The sequence below is a fragment of the Marmota monax genome, unplaced genomic scaffold, assembly GCF_021218885.2.
Source record: "Marmota monax isolate L192 unplaced genomic scaffold, Marmota_monax_Labrador192_F-V1.1 WCK01_AAM20220418_F8-fsc00041, whole genome shotgun sequence".
NCBI lineage: Eukaryota > Metazoa > Chordata > Mammalia > Rodentia > Sciuridae > Marmota > Marmota monax.
Window position 1 is genome coordinate 1,057,936 of NW_026695238.1, and position 23,269 is coordinate 1,081,204.

The 23,269-nt window shown below is 38.8% G+C and overlaps 1 protein-coding gene across 5 annotated transcripts in view; it reads left to right on the forward strand.

Moving 5' to 3' along the window:
* Xrcc5 (X-ray repair cross complementing 5) overlaps window positions 1-23,269 on the forward strand; it is a 99,151-nt gene that overhangs the window by 19,943 nt on the left and 55,939 nt on the right. For all 5 annotated transcript variants that reach the window (XM_046439645.2, XM_046439644.2, XM_046439643.2 and 2 more), the window contains 5 exons: window positions 343-455; window positions 4,465-4,527; window positions 6,504-6,641; window positions 7,596-7,686; window positions 18,206-18,339. In XM_046439645.2, the coding sequence (XP_046295601.1) occupies window positions 343-455; window positions 4,465-4,527; window positions 6,504-6,641; window positions 7,596-7,686; window positions 18,206-18,339 (539 nt within the window). The remainder of the gene's footprint in view (window positions 1-342; window positions 456-4,464; window positions 4,528-6,503; window positions 6,642-7,595; window positions 7,687-18,205; window positions 18,340-23,269) is intronic.

Here is a 23,269-nt window from a genome sequence, read left to right on the forward strand (position 1 = left end):
AGTTTAGTTTACCATGGTTTATCTTTGGAGGATAACTAGTACATTGCATTTGTGACATCGTTTCTTTTAGCCTGGATAATCATTAAGGTAACTAGATTGAAAAAGATGCTACTTAAAAAATGTAATTAGATTTTAATTTTCTCTGTATTGTATACGTGGTTTGTGATTCTGCTGCTGCTCTTTCCCTGTTGATCACAAGGGGCAGCAATTTGATTCCAGGGAATAGAAGATGGAGGCTCACTCTAGAGTGTGCCTGCATTGTTAATGTATGTGTAGAGCTCATTTCATCTCAGAGAAAATGAGCCCCATATGCTTAACAGATGCTCTTCTCTCGTTCTCTAGGGTTCCGCTATGGAAGCGATATAGTTCCTTTCTCTAAAGTGGATGAGGAACAAATGAAATACAAATCGGAGGGGAAGTGCTTCTCTGTTTTGGGATTTTGTAGATCTTCTCAGGTACAGTAATTACTTTGCAATTATGAATAAAATCTGTGAGCTTTTCCCCAGTTGTTACTTGAGGTGGTATGCTTTTGATTGGTCATTTCGTTTACAGTATTTACTTTACTTTGTTTTCTTTAATGTAGTTGGGGGGTTAGTGTAGCTATATTTGATTTTTGATACTCTTCCCTCTTTTGGGGGGTACTGGTGATTGGACCCAGGGATGCTCTACCACTGAGCTACATCCCTGGCTCTTTTTATTTTTTGAAATAGGGTCTTGCTAAGTTTGTGAAGGTCTTGCTAAATTCCTGAGACTGGCCTTGAACTTGTGATTCTCCTGCCTAAGCCTCCTGAGTTTCTGGGATTACAGGGGTGTGCCACTGCACCCAGCTTATTTTTGATTTTTGAAGAGAAAAACCAAGATGTAAATAAATCTGAAGAATAGGTTCAGTTAAGTCATTTCCTCCCTTTGCTGACCATCAAAGCTCATAGTAACCTTAAAGGTAAAGAAATAGTATTCATTTCTTTGCTGTGGTATTTCTTTCTCTAAACTATGATGTATAATGGAGTGTTTTAGATGATTGCTACGTGGGTTTTGAATGACATTAACTCTCAAAATATCATTGATTAATAGTGGTCACTTTCCTTCTCAGTTCCAATGTAGAGTTCTAGGATGTGAAACTTATCTATATAAGTAACATGTGTTTTAGGCCCCAAAACAAAGAAGTACTAAATAGACAATGTGGGAAATGGTGTAATTCACCTTGGGATACCACATGCTATCTTAGAAGAGATTGTTAAAAGATTCCCGGAGATCTTAGATTAAATGTTCTTGAGGTAGGCAGCCAAAGAGATAAATTATAATTAGGAAATATAAAATGTAGCTTTATATATGTTTTACCCAAGGTATATAGGGATGAAGAGATTTTTATTGGAGAACTCATGTGAAAATTCTAATGAAGTATTCTGAATCCGGTATTCTGAATTTGAACATCCTCATGTTGCTCTGGCATATAGTCTCCTTGTACTTCAGTGTTAGAAGAGTTTAGTGAGGTTGAGGAGAATTGTTTTCATGATTCTCCAAACTGATACGTATGTATTCAAAACTCATAAGCCAAAAATTGAGAGTATTTACTTAAAATCTGTAAGATTTTATTGATCAGAATAATTACTTTTAGGAAGTTGAGAGTTTCTAACAAGACACTAAATATGGCTTTCTTAAAAATGAAATTATTCACTTTATTTATTTATTTATTTTTTCATAGTGCGTCTCCTTTATTTGGGGTCTCCTTAATGCTTTTAGCAAAGTTTCACAAATTATTCACTTTAGAAAGCATATAAACTTAAAACTGATGAGTATTGGTAGCAGTGCTTACGAGTCTTCAGCATAACAGAAACTTCATTTTCACTGTTTTATAGAAACTGGTCTATTAAGAAGTGAATGTAGGGCTGGGGTTGTGGCTCAGCGGTAGAGCGCTTGCCTAGCAAGGGCGAGGCCCTGGGTTTGATCCCCAACACCACATAAAAATAAATAAATAAAGACATAAAAAAAAGTGGAATCATCTTAATAAAAGAAAGAAAGAAGTGACTGTAGATCTAGATAGGCAGAAAAGACCTGTGAAAACCCTTCAAGTATAATTCAGGACTCAGGATATTGAAATCACCTTTGCCAGGTTGGGAGGGAGAGCCTATTTCAGTTAAATAGCAAAGCAAAATAATGAACAGAACAAAAAATATACTTTCCATTTTAGAAGACTTTTTAAAAATTTTTTTAGCTGTAGTTGGACACAGTATCTTTATTTATTTTTATGTGATGCTGAGGATCGAACCCAGTGCCTCTACCATTGAGCCCCAGCCCCTGCCCTAGAAGACTTTTATTAACCTAAAATTAACTTCTAAAATCATGAAGTGTTTTCTAAGTCGACTTTTTGTTTTTAGGCTCTAAGTCAATTTAATCCTAAGTAAAATCCCAGATAAGTACAATGAAGATAATTATTATAGCTACCATTTATTGAATAATTATAATATTCTAGTCAATGTATTAATAAGCATTTTATGTAAATTTTCATTTAATTCTTATTTTAATCCTCTCAGGTAGATGCCATGATCTGCATTTTATAGATTAGGAAGTTGAGGCTCAGAGCTGTTAAGTATCTGGCCCACGGTCACACAGCTCCGAGATGGTAGAGATGGGTTTTGAACAGGACGGCCTCCAAAGCCTATGCTATTGTTTAATGGTAATCTGTTCAACAAATGAACAAACTCAGCTTTTGACTAGTCTAATGTACATACATGATTTCATACGTTATCTTAACAAAAGGGCGCAAGTGTTAAGAACATGGTAACTGTGATAAAATATAAGCATACATCTTTTTACAGACTAGTGATTATCTTTGAATTAATAAAATCACATATTGTTCCATATTTCCTTAAACCAGAATGTTGAAAAACTAACATTTTTTAATTGAACTGATGATAAGTTTTCATTTTGTTTTGGGGTGTGTATGTGTGTGTTTTATTTGTTTTTGTTTTTGTTTTTGTAGTGCTGTGGATGAAACCCAGGGCCTTTCACATGCTAGGCTGCTTGCCATAGAACTTAACCATAGAACTACATCCCTAGCCTGCTTTTTGTTTTTGTTCTTTTAATTGTGAATTACTTTTAAAAATTTAATAGGTTTTTCAATTTGCTTGTCTTAATGTTGTCAAGTGTTCTGGGTGTCTATATGATAGATAAAAATTTAGCCAGAATTTTCCCAAATGTCTGACTGTTCTTTGAAAAATCATTTGGGTACATTTGGAAAAGTAATCATTAGCTGTTCTTTAATAAATCAGGAACTATTATAGATTCTGTTAGGGCAAGTCGAGCTATATGAATATAGCAAACTAAAATATAGGTTTATTCCCATTATGGGGGAATGGAAGTGGAGATGAGGGACATTTGAATTATAAGGGCCTTACCCATACCTTTGAGACTCATCTTCTTGAGCTGCTGTTACCATGCAAGTACTCCAATAATTTCTCAGGTGAGAGGGCAGGAAAAAAACATAAGGAACATTTCCCCATATAGCATGTGTCATGTGGTTATAAAGAAGTTCCAAGCTCCAGATTACATAGATCAGAAAGAAGTTGATCTTGGTAGGTACATGCAGGTGGTTATGATTTCAGGAACTCCTCATTATTTATTTTCTAATTGAATATTGGTGGATTGCTTTGACTCCTCTGATAACTTTGCTGGTAAGTTAATTGAATTTTAAAAGGGGAAAGAAAGGACACGCATACTTATTTCTGGTTTCATAAGTTTCCCTTTCTTCAACTGTATCCCTTGCTAATTTGTTCTTCACTTCATTCTCTGCAGTTCATCAGTGCTTTGTCATTGCAGTTAGAATAAAGTCCAAGCCACATAACTTGTTTCTAAGAGACTTCATGATCTAATCATTGTTAATCTTTAATATGATTTCTCACATTTCTCCTTACACTGTGGTGCTGCACTACTCCAAAACTACTCCAAATGTACTTTAGTTTATATCACTCTAGACTTTGATTCACAATAGCGTGAATCTCTTCCTGGGACCTTGTGCCCAGATGTGCCTCTGAGTTGTTTCCTTTTTATCTATTAAGTCTTAACTTAGGTGTCAGCATTTGCTGACCTTCTCTTAACCTTCAGTGACCAGACTTGGTGCCCTTCATATGTGCTCTTATAACATCATATAACCTTTGATGCTAATGCTGCATTGCAGTTAATTTCATGTTTGTCTCTCTAAGCTCCTCAAAAGCAAGATTATGTCCCGTTCACTGTCGTGTTTATTGTATTCAGGACAATACAGTACACACACTAGGTGCTCAGATGTTTGTTGTGTTGATGAATGGTCATCCTCAAATAATAAGTTGTCTCTGGTCGCTATGAATGTTTTCTTGTAAAAACATTTTGAATAGAATTTCTTAGCAATGTGTGGCATTATGGCTATATATATATATATATATTTTATATTGGATCAAAACCAATTATTTTCCTCTCTTACTCTTGTAGGTCCAGAGAAAATTCTTTATGGGAAGTCAAGTTCTAAAGGTCTTTGCAGCAAAAGGTGATAAGGTGAGTTAACTGGATCATTCAGTTAGTGCTTCAGAATTGAATTGTCATTTGATGAAAGTGGATTGTTTGGGGCTTTTGAAGTTTAAAATGACATGAATTCTTGCAATAGCATTGGGAAAATTCACTGACCTTTAAATGTGAAAATGGAGAAATGATAAATGAGTTTGTTTTAGCATGAGTAAAACACTTGAGGACATAATCCTACAATTGGAGACCAAGTATATATTAAAAAGGAAACATTTTGAATGACTTCATTTAGGTGTGGGAATTTCATGGTCAAATGTTGAGGGGGTCGGGGTCAGGTTGACATTTTGATTTTTCATAAACACTGAACATATAGAGTTGGCATAAGCATCCTGGAGAGACACTTTAGTGGCTCACTGAACTACTTCTATTATTGAGGAATTTGATCTTTTCCCCCTCCCTCTTCCTACTCTTTTCTCATCTCCCCAAGATTTTTGCATCCTATACTCATACCTGCTCCCTTTGTAAATATTTTCTTTCTGACCACCAAATCAGAACTTACTTACGACTGTTGAATCAGGTTTCCAAATCCATGAAGTATTTAAAATTGAAATTAGTAAACTGAATGTAGTAGGTTTGTCTGGGAAGGGATAGGGTGTTGGTATAACAGGTTATAACCCTCTTATTATCCTCACTTCTGAAAGGTAGCTGGCTGTTGATCTAGATAGATGGGTATGCCGTTTGTTATTCTATGAGAAAATTAAAATTAGAAGAAAATGTGTGGATTCCCCTCACTACTGAATGGGATAAATTAGAACACAGTTGAAATGGGGAATCTTCATATTTGAGAATTCTAGTTCATAGGTTTTTCCTGTATCAATTCTCAGAAATCATGTAGGTCTGGTGTGTACTGTCAAACTACAACTTGTTTTTAACTTCTGTTGCTGAGGTTTTAAATCCCATTTGTCCCTTTACGCAAGAGAATTCTAATCATTTTGGGAGAAATGCTGCATGTGCAGTGAGGAATGTCATGTCACTAAGCTGTGTTGAGAATCATGTGTTGGGTGATTATCTAGATTTGATAGCCAAGGGCAGCCTTGTGAATTGTGTAATTAGAATCTGGCTATATACAGATAACTACTTCCTACTGTCAAATAAAAATGTAGAGACAAAGCTTCAAAGAAGGAACTTCTATTTGGGAATGAAGAATAGGATTGTGACTCAGATACTTATTCTCTAGATCTGGAGTGGGGCCCAAATCCTACATTTCTTGAAAACTTTCAGGTAATGTTGATATTGCTGGTCTATGAACCAAGTTTTCACATACACAGGCCTGGTGGCCTCTTTTCTGTTTAAAGAACAAAGGAAAGTTTGGGGATCTTATTGTAAACTTTAGCATTTGCACAGAGAGTCAGTCCTCTGCAAATTACTAGGAAAGAAAGTCATTGCCACTTTGGTGCTTGAGGGAGCTGGTGAGCTCTGCTCATTGAGCTGTGGCAGTTACTATGTAAAGCTGCTTTTGAGATTGTATTAGTGTTTTGTCAGTTGCTAAGTACTGATAGTCATAAAGTTGCGCTCTCATGGGATTGAGATGATTCTGTGAGGCAATTCCTGAAGCAAGCATCAGTTGTCTTATGCTTATTTTGTCAGTGAATATTACTGTCTCCAGATGGATTTTTTCTTTTTCTTTTTTTTTTTAGTTGGTCAGAACTCCATCCCTATAAGTTTCCAAGCAGTCTCTGAGTGTTCCCTCTTCCTTTTCATGGCTTCTCCACTCCATTTTTGTGGTTTGTGACAGGAATGACTTCATTTTGTATAATGAATTTTCAATACTGTACATTGTAAGGTCACTTCAGTATCACTCAAGAAGAGATATTTTCAGATCTATTGGCAAAGGATGAACAACTTTTTGGTGTCAGTTTTTAATGTGGTGGTCAAAAAATGGTATTGTCTTATTGGGGTTTATGAGGTAATGTTGTGATCTGTGTTAATACATGCATCTTTCTTAAAAGGCAGCAGCAGTTGCACTTTCCTCCTTGGTTCATGCCTTGGATGAATTAGACATGGTGGCTGTAGTTCGATACGTTTATGACAGAAGAGCTAATCCTCAAGTTGGTGTGGCTTTTCCTTATATCAAGGATGCCTATGAGGTAAAACCCACAGGTTTATTTTTTTTGTATTCTCCCTGCAACCCATCCTTTATGCTAAGCAGTGCTTCTCAACTGTTAATATGTATGGGAATTACTTGGGGATCTTGTTAAAATTCAGATACTTATTCTCTAGATCTGGAGTGGGGCCCAAATCCTACATTTCTTGAAAACTTTCAGGTAATGTTGATATTGCTGGTCTATGAACCAAGTTTTCAATTGTAAGGAAACAACATAACTTATAAAAATATTTAAGGAGGTTTTTATTAAATCAGTAAGGGTTAACTGTGTTCTTTTCTCTCAGTTCTTGACCTTCTTGACTTCAGAATCAAATGGGAAGAGAAATACCTCCACTTTAATAAACAGGGATTATGAATAAAGGTTGAGGATATGATTTTTGTTGTGATCCATGTAAAGTCCATTTGGGGCTTTTCTGTTTTAAAAGATCTGTATTTAAAATATAAGTCTAGATTCCTTACCAGAAATATAAAGTGAAAGCAAATATCTTGACTTGCAGGTCAGCCTTCCAGGCACCCTGCCTTTTCTTATTTTTTTTACTTGGTCATGCATGCATTTTACAGTTTGCATTTAGTAGTTTTTTTGTTTTGTTTTTAGTTGTCAATGAACCTTTATTTTATTTATTTATATGCGATGCTGAGAATTGAGCCCAGTGCCTCACACATGCTAAGCAAGCGCTCTACCACTGAGGCACAACCCCAGCCCCTTAGTAGTTTTGTTTTTAAGCATTTCTTTAATGTTTAATATTTTTCATATTGTTTGCAGTTGTGAATAGTCAGTAGCACAAGTCAAAACACTTTAGTTTTTCATGTGCCAGATTTGAGTTTTCTGATTTCTGAAATATTTCTGTTGTGCCATTTTTACAACATTTGGGACCGTTTTTATATTTTTTCCATTAACTTTATTGTTTCTGCTTTTGTCCCCTTCCTTTCTCATTAGTGTTTAGTGTATGTGCAGCTGCCTTTCATGGAAGACTTGCGGCAATATATGTTTTCATCCCTGAAAAATAATAAGAAATTTACTCCCACAGGTGAGTTTATTTCCATTTAGTTCACTAATGGCTCTGCATGCAGATTTATTCTTGGGCAATCACCTGGCTCCAGTCATTGGTTGTTGATAAGATTTCACAGGATGGAATTGGTCAGTTCTGTTCTTATACTCCTGAACTATTTTTTCAGTACTAGAAATAGCTTTGCCCTGAACTTTCTAAATACTGTCTAGTTCCCCCTTCTGACTTTGTGCATGTGTCTAGGGAATAGCTTGTTGGTGCTGGGTGTCTGTTCTCTAGTTGTGATCAACTTTGCCCCTGCTGAAATGAATTGGTGTGCAGTATCACACCATGTTCTACATACATGAAAAATCTTGGAAATTCACATGACAATACTGGAAATGAGCTTTTCTCTTTGCCCTCCTTTTATAGTTTGCAGTAAGGTTAAGTCTCATTGTTATGTACTTCTAGCATCTAGGAGTTACTTGGAACTTAATGAGAAACCCTGTTATTTGGCCTCTGGCTGCACATGTAGGATATTACACAGAATGAGTCTCAGAGTAACAGGTCCAGTCTTCCTGAGAGCACACCATTTAAGACAACTGTAATAAAATGTAGCAGGGGACAGAATGAGAAAATATACCTAAAAGAACAACAAATGATGGTAGATAATTTATTCTTCAAGTTTAATTTATTATCCGTGTCAGTGTAGGATTAAGGGGTTGTAGGTGTGTTCTTCCTGTGTGTTGTTTTGGTTCGACCTTTTCGGAGCAGTGTGCTGAGAAAAGGCTAAGAATTAAATGGGTTCCTACGGCTGGGATCTTTGTCTTCCTTCTAGAGTTGAGGCCCTCTACGTCATGGTGGAGGCAGGAATGGACCCAAATGTATAAAGTTGTCACTGTGTCATAGTCTTGTCTCTACCTCTTGATCATTTCAAACTTTAAATGAGTAGAATATTTTTTAAAAAGAACTTTGTTTAATAATTATTTTATAGACATAAATCATCAGAATCTCAAAAATCAGATATCTTTAGATCTGTTGATCTATTTTCTGTGTGTTAACGTATTTCTGTTTATATTCTTTCCTGTGGAAAAATGGATTCTTAAAGCTGTTTAATGTATTTCCCTAGTTGATGTAGGAGTCGATGTAGTCATTGTAGGAGTTTGAAAGGCCAGAATAATCTGGCCTGATACTAACTGGTAGTAGCAGATGAAAATCACTGAATGTTCACATGTGTAAGTATCATCTCCTAGCTAATTCTATGTGGACACTGCACTAGTTAGCTTAAGTTGGTGATAGCTATGCCTTTGTCTGAAACCTTCTCTGGAAAGTTCAAAAACAGGAAAGAAATGTGCCACAGTACCTACCTCTGTGCTCTTTCATTTATAGTGCCTGTACAAAGGGATATCTGAAATGGTGAAGAATAGAAGCAAGGTACTTTTGAGAGACTTCAGGCATAAGGTACATTTTACCTTTTGCCTAGTGACTGTGAATCCAAAAATAGTACTTAAGTTCTACAGCTGAACTGCTGTGAATCAGCAGTACAGAAGCATTTAAGAAAGAGTTGTTTTTCATCCACATCGCTTTGGACTATCCCAGTTTTGTTTTACTTGGTAATTTTTTTTTTTTTTTTTTAGTGTAGATAGACACATGCCTTTATTTTATTTATTTATTTATTTTTATGTGGTGCTGAGAATCACGCCCAGAGCCTCACACATGCGAGGCAAGCGCTCTACCACTGAGCTACAAACCCAGACCTTGGTAGATGTTTTTTTTTTTTGAGAAGCACTTACTTGCTTTCTGTTGGGTATTAGAAAAGACATAAAAAGGTTGTCATGGAACTTCAGAATATTTTGAATTGAGTGGGGTAAGATATGTACATGGGTGTATATGTATGCAGGAGGAACTGATTCTAACAGGAGAATCAGCTCACTGTGGTCCAATGGTGTCGTCCTGTTAAGATTCTAGACTCTGATAAAAATTACATTAAGTATTAGAAAGTTTATGCTTCATTGCCATAGGGGTTTTCTTTTTCTTTTTAATGTCTTTCTCTTTAGTTAACTACTAATTTTTAAAAAATAGTCAAAATGGATAGTACACGTTCTCTCCATCATACACTCGCCCCACCCAGGAGTTGGGCCTTCCATCTCTCCATTGGAAAGAGTTGCTTCAAAAGCTGCCTATGTAGGGAAGATGGCGGCGAGGGGAGTGCATTACCCCCGTGTGCTGCTTCACTATGTGGGAGTATGACAAGTCAGGACGGCTAAAGGATATCTTGTTAGGAATATCCAGCAATAGTGGGGTGCGCCGGAACCTGGAGGAAGGATTTCCATCGCATGAGGATCGGCTAGGGGGACTCAAACGCGAGAGGTTTGTCGCACGGAGGGTAATACTGCTTATTCAGCAAATCGCCCCGCGGCTAGAGTCTGCAAGGCGCGCTGGGATAGAGACGCAGGGTTACAGCGCTGCAGTTTCTGCCAGACGCGCAAGCACCGCACTCAGGGCTGAATTCTGGGTTCGAGACGGGGAAGGAAGCGGTCCATCTCGGTTCTCCACACCGGTCAGACCACAGAGGAGGCCAGCAGCCACCATGTTGGTAAACTGACGTCACCACACCTGTTTTTGACTGACCGCAGCTCATTCAGCCATAGAACAGGTAATTTCAGGCTGCAATTCGCCTGCGGCTTGCAGACAGATTGCTAGGGTTCAGCGCCTGGGGGCTTCTTAAAATCTGATCTTATCGGAGTGAACACGGAGCGCGGGGCGGCCAAGTCCCGGCTCCCGGAACCGTCCCGGAACCGCCCTGGCTCCGGGCTGCGGAGCCTGCGGAGGCTGCTTCTTGGACCCTGCTAATATCAGAGCAAACACGAAGCACCAAGAAGCCGAATTCCAGCTCCCGGAACTGAGCCCGCGGGGACTGCTTCTTGGAGCTTACACTTATAGGAGCTTACACCGAGCACAGAGCGGCCGAGTTCCGGCTCCCGGAACCGTCCCGGAACCGCCCTGGCTCAGGGCTGCGGAGCCCGCGGAGGCTGCTTCTTGGACCCTGCTACTATCAGAGCATACACCAAACACTAAGCGGCCGAATTCCGGCTCCCGGAACTGAGCCCGCGGGGGCTGATTCTTGGAGCCTACACTTATAGGAGCTTACACCGAGCACGGAGCGGCCGAGTTCCGGCTCCCGGAACTTCCCTGGACCGGGGCTAGGAGCCCGCGGAAACTGTGTCTCGGTCCGGGTCCTGCTGAGGGCAGGTCAGGACTCACCCATTGCTTGGGTTGCCTGGCAAGGGGAACGAAATGCTGCCATTCGCATAGGATACCAACATGGCAGAGATCTGATGTCAGCAGAAAGCGGTGGAGGAGAGATCTTCATCAATACCAGCGGTGACATAAGCAGTTGGTCTTCTGGTAAGGGGGGTGAGGCTCAGTCACCCGAGTCTCCTCAATTTGTCCTCGAGCCGGAGGGAAGGAGCCGGGCCGCCGCCAGCCCCCGGAGCAGGCCCAGCGGCTCGCCAGCGTGGTGACCGCGTGACCCCAATTGGAGAGGGGGCGGAGCGGAGCCGCCACCCACACCCGCCAGGTGGGCAGACCCACGACCCAGTAGTACATGGGCGTGGTAGGAGGGGCAGGGCAGAGCCGCCCTTCGCGCTTGCAAGGTAAACAGACCTGTGACAGCCTGGCGGGTCAGGCCCAGTGGCCTGCCAGTGTGGTACACACGTCACCCCAACTCGAGTAGGGGCAGAGCAGATCCTTATCCCACGCCCGGATCAGGCCCTGCCGGTGTGGTGGTCACGTGACCCCAATTGGAGTGGGGGTGGAGCGGAACCGCCACCCGTGCCCGCAGGGTGAGCAGACCAGTGATCAACCTGCAGATCAGGCCCAGGGGTCCGCAGGCGTGGTAGGAGGGGCAGGGCAGATCCGCCGCCCGCGCCTTCAAGGTAGGCAGACCTACAACAGACCGGCGGATCAGGCCCAGGAGCCTGCCGGCGGGGTACAAACACCACCCTAATTGGAGTAGTGACAGAGCAGAGTCGCCTCCCTTGCCAGGAACAGACCCAGCATCCTGCAGGCGGGGTAGTCACGACACCCCAATTGGAGTAGGGGCAAAGCAGAGCCTCCACTCGTGCCCGAAAGGTGGGCAAATCTGCGACCGACCAGCAGGACAGGCCCAGTGGCCTGCTGGTACGACAGACACGTCACCCCAATTGGAGTAGGGGCAGAACAGAGCCGCCACCAGCTCCCAGAACAGGCCCAGTGACCTGCCGGCGTGGTAGCCACGACACCCCAATTGGAATAAGGAGAGAGCAGAGCCGCCGCCCGCACCTGCAGGAAAGATACGCAAGCAGTATGAAAAGACAAGGAAAGAAAGGACCACAAGCAATGCAGGTCAACGCAACTTTAGAAGAGGTAACAGCTGCAGCAGATGGAATGTCAGATAAAGAATTCAGGATATACATGCTTCAGATGATCTGGAGTATCAAGGAAGACATTAAACAGCAAAATCAGACAATGAAAGATCACTTCGACAACGAATTACGCAAACAAATCCAGGAAGCAAAGGATCAACTATACAGGGAGATAGAGGTTATAAAAAACAAGCAATCAGAAATCCTAGAAATGCAGGAAGCAATAAACCAACTTAAAAACTCAATGGAGAATACTACCAACAGAGTAGAACACTTAGAAGATAGAACATCAGACAATGAAGACAAAGTATTTCAACTGGAAAAGAACATAGACAGCTCAGCAAGACTGTTAAGAAACCATGAGCAGAACATCCAAGAAATATGGGATAACATTAAGAGACCAAACTTAAGAGTCATTGGGATACAGGAAGGTACAGAGCTCCAAACCAAAGGAATGAGCAGTCTATTCCATGAAATAATACAAGAAAACTTCCCAGACTTGAAGAATGAGACAGAATCCCAAATCCTAGAAGCCTACAGGACGCCGAATGTGCAAAATCATAAGAGATCCACACCTAGACACATTATAATGAAGATGCCCAACATACAGAATAAGGAGAGAATTTTAAAAGCTACAAGAGAAAGGAAGCAGATTACATTTAGGGGCAAGCCAATCAGGATAACAGCTGATCTTTCAACACAGACTCTGAAAGCTAGAAGATCCTGGAATAACATATTTCAAACACTGAAAGATAATGGGTTCCAACCAAGAATTGGGTATCCAGCGAAATTAAGCTTCAGGATGGAGAACGAAATTAAAACCTTCCACGATAAACAAAAGTTTAAAGAATTCGCAGCTAGAAAACCATCTCTTCAAAACATCCTAGCCAAAGTATTACAGGAAGAGGAAATGGAAAATAACAATGAAAACCAACAGTGGGAGGTAGGACAGTAAAGGGGGGGGGGAAACAATCAAAGAGGAAAACAAACAATGTTTAGTAACAGAAATAAACAAATATGGCTGGAAGAACAACCCATATCTCAATAATAACCCTAAATGTTAATGGCTTAAACTCACCAATTAAGAGACACAGGCTAGTAGAATGGATCACAAAACAAGACCCAACAATATGCTGCCTACAGGAGACGCATTTGATAGGAAAAGACATACATAGGCTGAAGGTGAAAGGTTGGGAAAAATCATATCACTCATATGGACTTCGGAAACAAGCAGGCGTGTCCATACTCATATCAAATAAAATAGATTTCAAGCCAAAGTTAATCAAAAGAGATAAAGAGGGACACTACATACTGCTTAAGGGAACCATACACCAACAAGACATAACAATCATAAATATTTATGCCCCAAACAATGGTGCAGCTATGTTCGTCAAACAAACTCTTCTCAAGTTCAAGAGTCTAATAGACCACCACACCATAATCATGGGAGACTTCAACACACCTCTCTCGCCACTGGACAGATCTTCCAAACAAAAGTTGAATAAGGAAACTGTAGAACTCAATAACACTATTAATAACCTAGACCTAATTGACATATATAGAGTATACCACCCAACATCAAGCAGTTACACTTTTTTCTCAGCAGCACATGGATCCTTCTCAAAAATAGATCATATATTATGTCACAGGGCAACTCTTAGACAATATAAAGGAGTAGAGATATTACCATGCATCTTATCTGATCATAATGGAATGAAACTGAAAATCAACGATAAAAGAAGGAAGGAAAAAGCATACATCAATTGGAGAATGAACAATAGGTTACTGAATGATCAATGGGTTATAGAAGACATCAAGGAGGAAATTAAAAAATTCTTAGAGATAAATGAAAACACAGACACAACATATCGGAATCTATGGGACACATTGAAAGCAGTTCTAAGAGGAAAATTCATTGCTTGGAGTTCATTCCTTAAAAAAAGAAAAAACCAACAAATAAATGATCTCATACTTCATCTCAAAATCCTTGAAAAAGAAGAGCAAAACAACAGCAAAAGAAGTAGAAGGCAAGAAATAATTAAAATCAGAGCTGAAATTAATGAAATCGAAACAAAAGAAACAATTGAAAAAATTGACAAAACTAAAAGTTGGTTCTTTGAAAAAATAAACAAAATCGACAGACCCTTAGCGATGCTAGTGAAGAGAAGAAGAGAGAGAACTCAAATTACTAGCATACGGGATGAAAAAGGCAATATCACAACAGACACTTCAGAAATACAGAAGATAATCAAAAACTATTTTGAATCCTTATACTCCAATAAATTAGAAGATAGTGAAGGCATAGATAAATTTCTTAAGTCATATGATCTGCCCAGATTGAGTCAGGAGGATATAGAAAACCTAAACAGACCAATATCAATTGAGGAGATAGAAGAAACCATCAAAAGACTACCAACTAAGAAAAGCCCAGGTCCCGATGGGTATACAGCAGAATTTTACAAAACCTTTAAAGAAGAACTAATACCAATACTTTTCAAGCTACTTCAGGAAATAGAAAAGGAGGGAGAACTTCCAAATTCATTCTATGAGGCCAACATCACCCTGATACCTAAACCAGACAAAGACACTTCAAAGAAAGAAAACTACAGACCAATATCTCTAATGAACCTAGATGCAAAAATCCTCAATAAAATTCTGGCGAATCGGATACAAAAACATATAAAAAAAATTGTACACCATGATCAAGTAGGATTCATCCCTGGGATGCAAGGCTGGTTCAATATACGGAAATCAATAAATGTTATTCACCACATCAATAGACTTGAAAATAAGAACCATATGATCATCTCGATAGATGCGGAAAAAGCATTTGACAAAGTACAGCATCCCTTTATGTTCAAAACTCTAGAAAAACTAGGGATAACAGGAACATACCTCAATATTGTAAAAGCAATCTATGCTAAGCCTCAGGCTAGCATTATTCTGAATGGAGAAAAACTGAAGGCATTCCCTCTAAAATCTGGAACAAGACAGGGATGCCCTCTCTCTCCACTTCTCTTCAACATAGTTCTCGAAACACTGGCCAGAGCAATTAGACAGACGAAAGAAATTAAAGGCATAAAAATAGGAAAAGAAGAAATTAAATTATCACTATTTGCAGATGATATGATTCTATATCTAGCAGACCCAAAAGGCTCTACAAAGAAACTATTAGAGCTAATAAATGAATTCAGCAAAGTGGCAGGATTTAAAATCAACACGCATAAATCAAAGGCATTCCTGTATATCAGCGACAAATCCTCTGAAATGGAAATGAGGACAACCACTCCATTCAAAATATCTTCAAAAAAAATAAAATACTTGGGAATCAACCTAACAAAAGAGGTGAAAGACTTATACAATGAAAACTACAGAACCCTAAAGAGAGAAATAGAAGAAGATCTTAGAAGATGGAAAAATATACCCTGTTCATGGATAGGCAGAACTAACATCATCAAAATGGCGATATTACCAAAAGTTCTCTATAGGTTTAATGCAATGCCAATCAAAATCCCAATGGTATTTCTTGTAGAAATAGAGAAAGCAATCATGAAATTCATATGGAAAAATAAAAGACCCAGAATAGCAAAAACAATGCTAAGCAAGAAGTGTGAATCAGGCGGTATAGCGATACCAGACTTCAAACTATACTACAGAGCAATAGTAACAAAAACAGCATGGTACTGGTACCAAAACAGGCGTGTGGACCAATGGTACAGAATAGAGGACACAGAAACCAATCCACAAAACTACAACTATCTTATATTTGATAAAGGGGCTAAAAGCATGCAATGGAGGAAGGATAGCATCTTCAACAAATGGTGCTGGGAAAACTGGAAATCCATATGCAACAAAATGAAACTGAATCCCTTTCTCTCGCCATGCACAAAAGTGAATTCAAAATGGATCAAGGAACTTGATATCAAATCAGAGACGCGCCGTCTGATAGAAGAAAAAGTTGGCTACGATCTACAGTCAGTGGGGTCGGGCTCCAAATTCCTCAATAGGACACCCATAGCACAAAAGTTAATAACTAGAATCAACAAATGGGACTTACTCAAACTAAGAAGTTTTTTCTCAGCAAAAGAAACAATAAGAGAGGTAAATAGGGAGCCTACATCCTGGGAACAAATCTTTACTCCTCACACTTCAGATAGAGCCCTAATATCCAGAGTATACAAAGAACTCAAAAAATTAGACAATAAGAGAACAAACAACCCAATCAACAAATGGGCCAAGGACCTGAACAGACACTTCACAGAGGAGGACATACAGTCAATCAACAAGTACATGAAAAAATGCTCAACATCTCTAGCTGTCAGAGAAATGCAAATCAAAACCACCCTAAGATACCATCTCACTCCAGTAAGATTGGCAGCCATTAGGAAGTCAAACAACAACAAGTGCTGGCGAGGATGTGGGGAAAAGGGTACACTTGTACATTGCTGGTGGGACTGCAGATTGGTGCAGCCAATTTGGAAAGCAGTATGGAGATTTCTTGGAAAGCTGGGAATGGAGCCACCATTTGACCCAGCTATTCCCCTTCTTGGTCTATTCCCTAAAGACCTAAAAAGAGCATGCTACAGGGACACTGCTACATCGATGTTCATAGCAGCACAGTTCACAATAGCAAGACTGTGGAACCAACCTAGATGCCCTTCAATAGACGAATGGATAAAAAAAATGTGGCATTTATACACAATGGAGTATTACTCTGCATTAAAAAATGACAAAATCATAGAATTTACAGGGAAATGGATGGCATTAGAGCAGATTATGCTAAGTGAAGCTAGCCAATCCCTAAAAAACAAATGCCAAATGTCTTCTTTGATATAAGGAAAGTAACTAAGAACAGAGTAGGGACGAAGAACAGGAGAAGAAGATTAACATTTAACAGGGATGAGAGGTGGGAGGGAAAGGGAGAGAGAAGGTAAATTGCACGGTAATGGAAGGAGACCCTCAGGGTTATACAGTGGAGGGGGTAGAGAGAGAGGAGGGGAGGGGAGGGGAGAGGTGGGGAGGGGGGAGGGTGGATGATGGGAAAGGCAGCGGAGCACAACAGACACTAGTATGGCAATTTGTAAATCAATGGATGTGTAACTGATGTGAATCTGCAATCTGTGTATGGGGTGAAGGTGGGAGTTCATAACCCACTAGAATCAAAGTGTGGAATATGATATGTCAAGAAATTTGTAATGTTTTGAACAACCCACAATAAAAAATTAAAAAAAAAAAAAAAAGCTGCCTATGATGTTCTTCAGTTTTGAGGGAGTCAGAGAAACCTGTGTCCTACTGTCATCAACTTCATCCAGGACTAGCATATTCCTGCCTCTCTCTTTCACTCCCCTTCCTCAGTATAAATCTACAATTTAATCCAGTCTTCACCTTGCATTTCCTCTGGCTTAAGATTCAGAAATCTACATTTTATATTTTTCTGTACTTTTGTTCCTCTTGAATAAATTTGTAGTGTAACTTCTTCATCTTACCTCGATGCTACCTGTATGACAAGTGTGATCCTGGAACACTTTTTCCCTAGTACTGATTACATTATTATATAGTTTGTCTAAGCTGTCCTGCTATTTTTATATTTTAAAAAAGTCTCATTCACATGAAATACAAGAGAAAGGCCTGGAAAAGCATAAAAGAAGAATCTGCTTTTTATTAAGCCTTTCCTTATTTTTTTTAAAACTAACCTTATTCCAGGAAAAAAAGAAAAAGAAAAAAAGAGGGGGGCTGGATTCTAACTTTTCCTTCTAAAAGCTCAGAATACTTTTCTCTTTTCAAGTAGCTCATTGAATGATGAATATTTGGTTCAAATTTCCATGGAGAAGTCGGGTTTTCCTGTGGCTGTTGTTCGTTTTTTCTGGAGTAGACTCTTTTGCTTTTGATATGATACTCCATTGTCAAAGTTCATCAAATGGAGGAGCTGAAAAGAACCTAAGAGGTCAACTACTCTAAAAAGCTCTTTCACAGATTAAAAAAACAAGACTCAGATTAAGTACTTGCATACATACAGAATATTTTTGGCAGAACCAGGAGTATATAACCTGCTAGTATTGCTGTACTTATAAAATAGAAAGCTTTTGTTTTAGTGGAGAATAATGTGAATAATCCTTTTTTTTCCTTTCTGCTTCTCTGTTTATCCTTGTCTTAAGAGGCACAGTTGAGTGCTGTTGATGCTTTAATCGACTCTATGAGCTTGGTAAAGGAAGACAAGGAGGAAGACACCATTGAAGACTTGTTTCCAACCACCAAGATCCCAAATCCTGCATTTCAGAGATTATTTCAGGTGAGAGAAGAAAGATGAACCAGTCATGTTTGTAGCAAATGAAAAGAAAGCTAAGTGAAAAGGTAATTGGCCAGTCCCAAATAAATCTAACCACAGAGGGCTTCATTTGCTCTATTTAATAAAAGAATAACATTTTCCTGATTTGTGCTGAGGAAGGAGAGGACAGAATATTCTAGTTTTGGATGAAGTTGATGACAGTTGGACACAAGTTTCTCTGACTCCCTCATAACTGAAGAATGCAACAGGCAGCTATTGAAGCAAAGTCTTCCCCGGAGAGGTATGGAAGGCCCACTCCTAGGTGAGGTGAATATGTGAACCTATGGACTGTCCATTTTGATTCACTTCACAAAACATCCTTAACTAACCCAATCTATATTGGGGCCTGTTTTGTCTTGAGTTTTTTAAATTATTCTTTTTAGTTATATGTGACAGTAGTTAAAATACATAAAATGCATTTTAACATCATACATACATGTAGTATAACTTATCATACGTACATGTAGTATAACTTCTCATTCTTGTGGTTATACATGATGTGGAGTTACACTGGTCATGTATTCATATTGAGCCTATAGGAAACTTACATACAATTCATTCTACTGTCTTTCCTATACCCAACCCCACTCCCTTCCCTTCATTCTCATTTGTTTAACTCACTGAACTTCTATCCTCCCACCACTGTGTGTTAGTATTTGCATATCAGGCCTTTGGTTTTTTGGGATTGGCTTATTTCACTTCACATGATAGTCTCCATTTCCATCCTTTCACAGGCAAATGCCATATGTTCATAAAAACAAATGTTTTTATTCCTGAATAATATTTCATTGTGTGTGTGTGTGTATCATATTTTCTTTATTCATTCATCTGAAGGCACCTAGGTTAGTTCCATAGCTTAGATATTGTGAATTGAGCTGCTATAAACATTGATGTGGCCATGTGACGATAATAGGCTGATTTTAAGTCCTTTGGGTATATGCCAGGGAGTAGGATTACTCCGTCAAATTCTAATTCCATTCCATGTTTTCTGAGGAATCTCCATACTGCTTTTCACGCTAGCAATGTATGAGTGTATCTTTTCCCCCACATCCTTGCCAACATTTATTGTTACTTGTATTCTTGATAATCAAGAGATCCTCTGCATGATAGAAACTGCCTGTTTTTGGTTTTGTTTTGTTTTGGTGTTTGGAATTCCTTTAAATAGCGAAAAAAGAATATTTTGTTCTGAAATTAGAAATATGAAGTTTAACATGTAAAGGCCTGCCTCAGTGAATCCTTTAGTATTCTGAGTGTTATAACTGATGAAAACTGCATTGGTGTTTTGATGTATGGAATTGAAGACCTGAAGCCTATGCCATTTCTAAGAAAGGAAGGAGCTGAGCAGTGAGAAAGCTTTCCAAAACAAGAGAAACTTCTACTACTTGCCAGATTTATCTAGGATAGGCTCTATTTATGTTCAGTAAATTTTTTTGGACTTAAAAGTGGATACAAGTCATAAATGCAGAAAGATTTATCTTTCAAAGCTGTGAGCACTGATAACTTAGTTTTTTACAGCATAATCAACTTTGCTTTCTTTTGTGGGGGAGAGTTTAATATGGCCCATCTACATAAAGAATATATACAGATTCTGTATCTTCACTAAGGATGTATAAGTTGAATTTACTCTCCCCCCCCCCAAAGAAACAAATGTTTACTGAGTACTAACTATGAAGCATGAGCTAAAGATAACATAGGTCCACTACTTCAAGGACTCCTTTAGAGGAGAGAGGAGTAGAGAGATAATAAAGCCAGTAGTTAAAACAATGATGGGAAAAGACCACAGGAATAAGAGGAAAAGAGGCTTCTCTGAGGAATTAACATTTGCACAGAGTTCTGAAGGAAAAGAGGGGTGCATAATGTAATGAGGGCATGTTGTGCAAAACAGGTAGCATACACAAAAGCATGACAGTATGATGACATGTCACGTGTTTAAGGATCCACAGATAGTTCTATTTCTCTAAGGGGAAGGTGGCGGTGAAGGTAAATAGGGAGGTTATTAAGAGCCTTGTGCTCCTCGATCAGCAGTTTGGATTTTGTGGCAGTGGTGATCATTAAAGGATTTTGTCAGCAGGTAGGGAACATGGATTTTTAAAAATAGCTCTGGTGGTGGCATAGGAGATGGACTGGAGGCCAGCTAAGAAACCCACAGTGGCCTGCTTGAGGCCTGAGTTAAAGCAGTGAAGTAGAGACTGGAGGGGTGAATGGAGTTTGAAGGTACTTAGAAGGTAGAAGAGATAGGATTTGAAGGACTGGATGGTGATTGGCCAGAAAACAAATTGAAATTAACAGTCCTAGTGGGGGTGACTAAAAGGATGATGTCACTATTAATTGTGGTAAAGAATAGAAGGAGCAGATGAAAAGATGTGTGTGTGTGTGTATAATTCTTTTTTTGGCATATGTTAAATTTGAGTTATTTGTTGACTGTCCCAGTATATATATTCAAAGGAAAGTTGGAAATAGGTGTGCAAAGCCCCGAAAGTCAGTTTTAATATATAGATTTAATAGTCTTAAATAAAGCCAGTAGTTAAAACAATGGTGGAAAAAGACCACCTCTTTCAGAGAGCACGGTGAGCAGAAAAGAGAGCCAGGTATTCCACTATGTGAGTGAGCAATTAGGAATAGATGTAAAAAGAAGAGCTGTTACTAAACAAAACCAAGTGCTCCTACCTCCACCCTCAACAAAGGTCATCTTGGAAGGCATGAAAGAGAATGAGTGTCCAGAAGGAAGGATGGGAAAAGATGTTGCACAATGATGAGCAAAGGTGAGCTTAGCAGAGGGCCTTCAGGGGCTGGTAGTTAAGTCTTTGATGACTTCAGGGCCCAGTGTCAGTTGAGTAATGAGGTGGAACCTAGGTTACCTGGAAGATACGGCTTTTCTGGCAAAGGGAGAGGACACATTAAGCTGCAGGAGAACACGGGGCCTATTTTCCTCTTTAAGTATTTAGAGTTGAGAGTGAATGAGCTGACAGAAGAAGGGAAAGATTAATAATCAATCTGTTGGCAAGAGGGATTTTGGAACAAAATGCTGAAAATGTATCTTGTCAAAAGTACAGTTAAAATTACCTTTTAAATAATTGATGTTAGTACTGCTATAATCAATATGTTAGTGCCCTTTGAATTAGCCATATAGTCTGTATTTTTCCCTCTAATCTTTTTCTAATTGTAAAAAATCACATCAAGGAGTAACATTTACTTAAAAGCAATGTGTATATAAAGGATTGGGATCTTAGCTTCCTAGTTACTAAAGCATGTCACTTTCTTTTAACCTCATTTTTTTTTAACAAGTTGGAATTTCTTGCTTAATGAATTTTATAAATATCCTACTTAGCTTTATTTATCTAAAATGTGAACTTAAGAAAATATGAGTAAGAGGTTGTTGCTTCAGAACATGTCTTATAGATTCCTTCTTATTGACTTGTTAATAAAAATACTGTTTAATAGGATTGCCTGAAATTTATACTAAAATTTTGTTGTGTTTTCCATTGGCTGTTCTACCTACTTTCCAAAACATGCCAATTGGATATCACATAGAATCTTCAGGAAGTCTGCCAGGTTGAATGCTTGATTACTGCTTATAAGTTTTTGTTTTTTTTTTTTTTTGTTTGTTTGTTTGTTTGTTTGTTTGTTTTGATACTGGAGATTAAATCCAGGGGCACTCAACCACTGAAACATATCCCCAGTCCTTTTTTTTTGTATTTTATTTAGAGACAGGGTCATGTTGAGTTGTTTGGGACCTTGCTCATTTGCTGAGGCTGGCTTTGAACTTTTGATCCTCCTGCCTCAGCCTCCCAAGCTGCTGGGATTACAGGTATGCACCACTGGGCCCAGCTACTGCTTACATCTTTAGGATTTTCTAAGCTGAGATATTTTAAATGACTTGGGTGAGAACTGTGAATTAAGGATTATGCACAAGGTTACAGTAGATACAGAGGGCTTGGGGCTATTTTGGTTTTGCCTTTTGCTTTACACTAAAAAAGCCTTAATGATGCTTAAGGGAGAGTCAGTTAAGAAAGAAGAAAGCCAAAGTCAAACTCAGAAATGAATGAATATACTATAGAGAAGGAAGAGTTATGGTTTGTGTTTTGAAAGGGGGCAGGAGCAAACATGGAATTTCTAGAGGAAATTGGTACTTAATTTCTACCTGAGGGTTTTCTGAATTTGTAGGACATTGATTCTTGGATGATATTTACTATTAAACCTGAGTTACCTTTTACTTTTTAGATTGGAAACTTTTAGCTTATGCTTTCTTTATTGTAGGAAAATAGTTCATGGGATAGTATAAATAGTATACTATAAGATTATTATATATTATATAAGATTATAGCTTGAAATTGTAGAAGCTGTTCAACTCCCTTTTTTCCTTCAAAATTACTCTCTCTCTCTCTCTCTCTCTCTCTCTCTCTATATATATATATATATATATATATACACACACATACATAAAAGAGGGGATGTAGCTCAGTGATAGAACACTTCCCTAGCATGTGTGAAACCCTAGATTTGATCCCTTGTATGGCAAAAAAAAAAAAAAAAAAGAAAGAAATGAAGCTTATTCTCTAGCATAATTTTGAATTTATTTGCCACACCAAGGAAATATCAGATGAGCTCTTTCTTTTCTTTTTTTTTTTCTTAATAATATCTCATTGCTTGCCTTCCTGAAGACATGGGTGCCTCCAAAGCCTGGTATAGTTGCCTGTAGGCAGCATGGGGCTATTGGATGGAAGTGGCTTGCCATCCAATTCCATGCATGTGAAACCCTGCCTTGTCCCTTGTCCCTTGAGCCTTGCCCCACTCCATTAACAGCAAGAGCTCTGGGAAAGAGTACTTCTTCATTCATCTTCTGTCAGGTGCTGATTATATGCCAGGCATGATGTTTGTTCTTGGAATTTAGCTG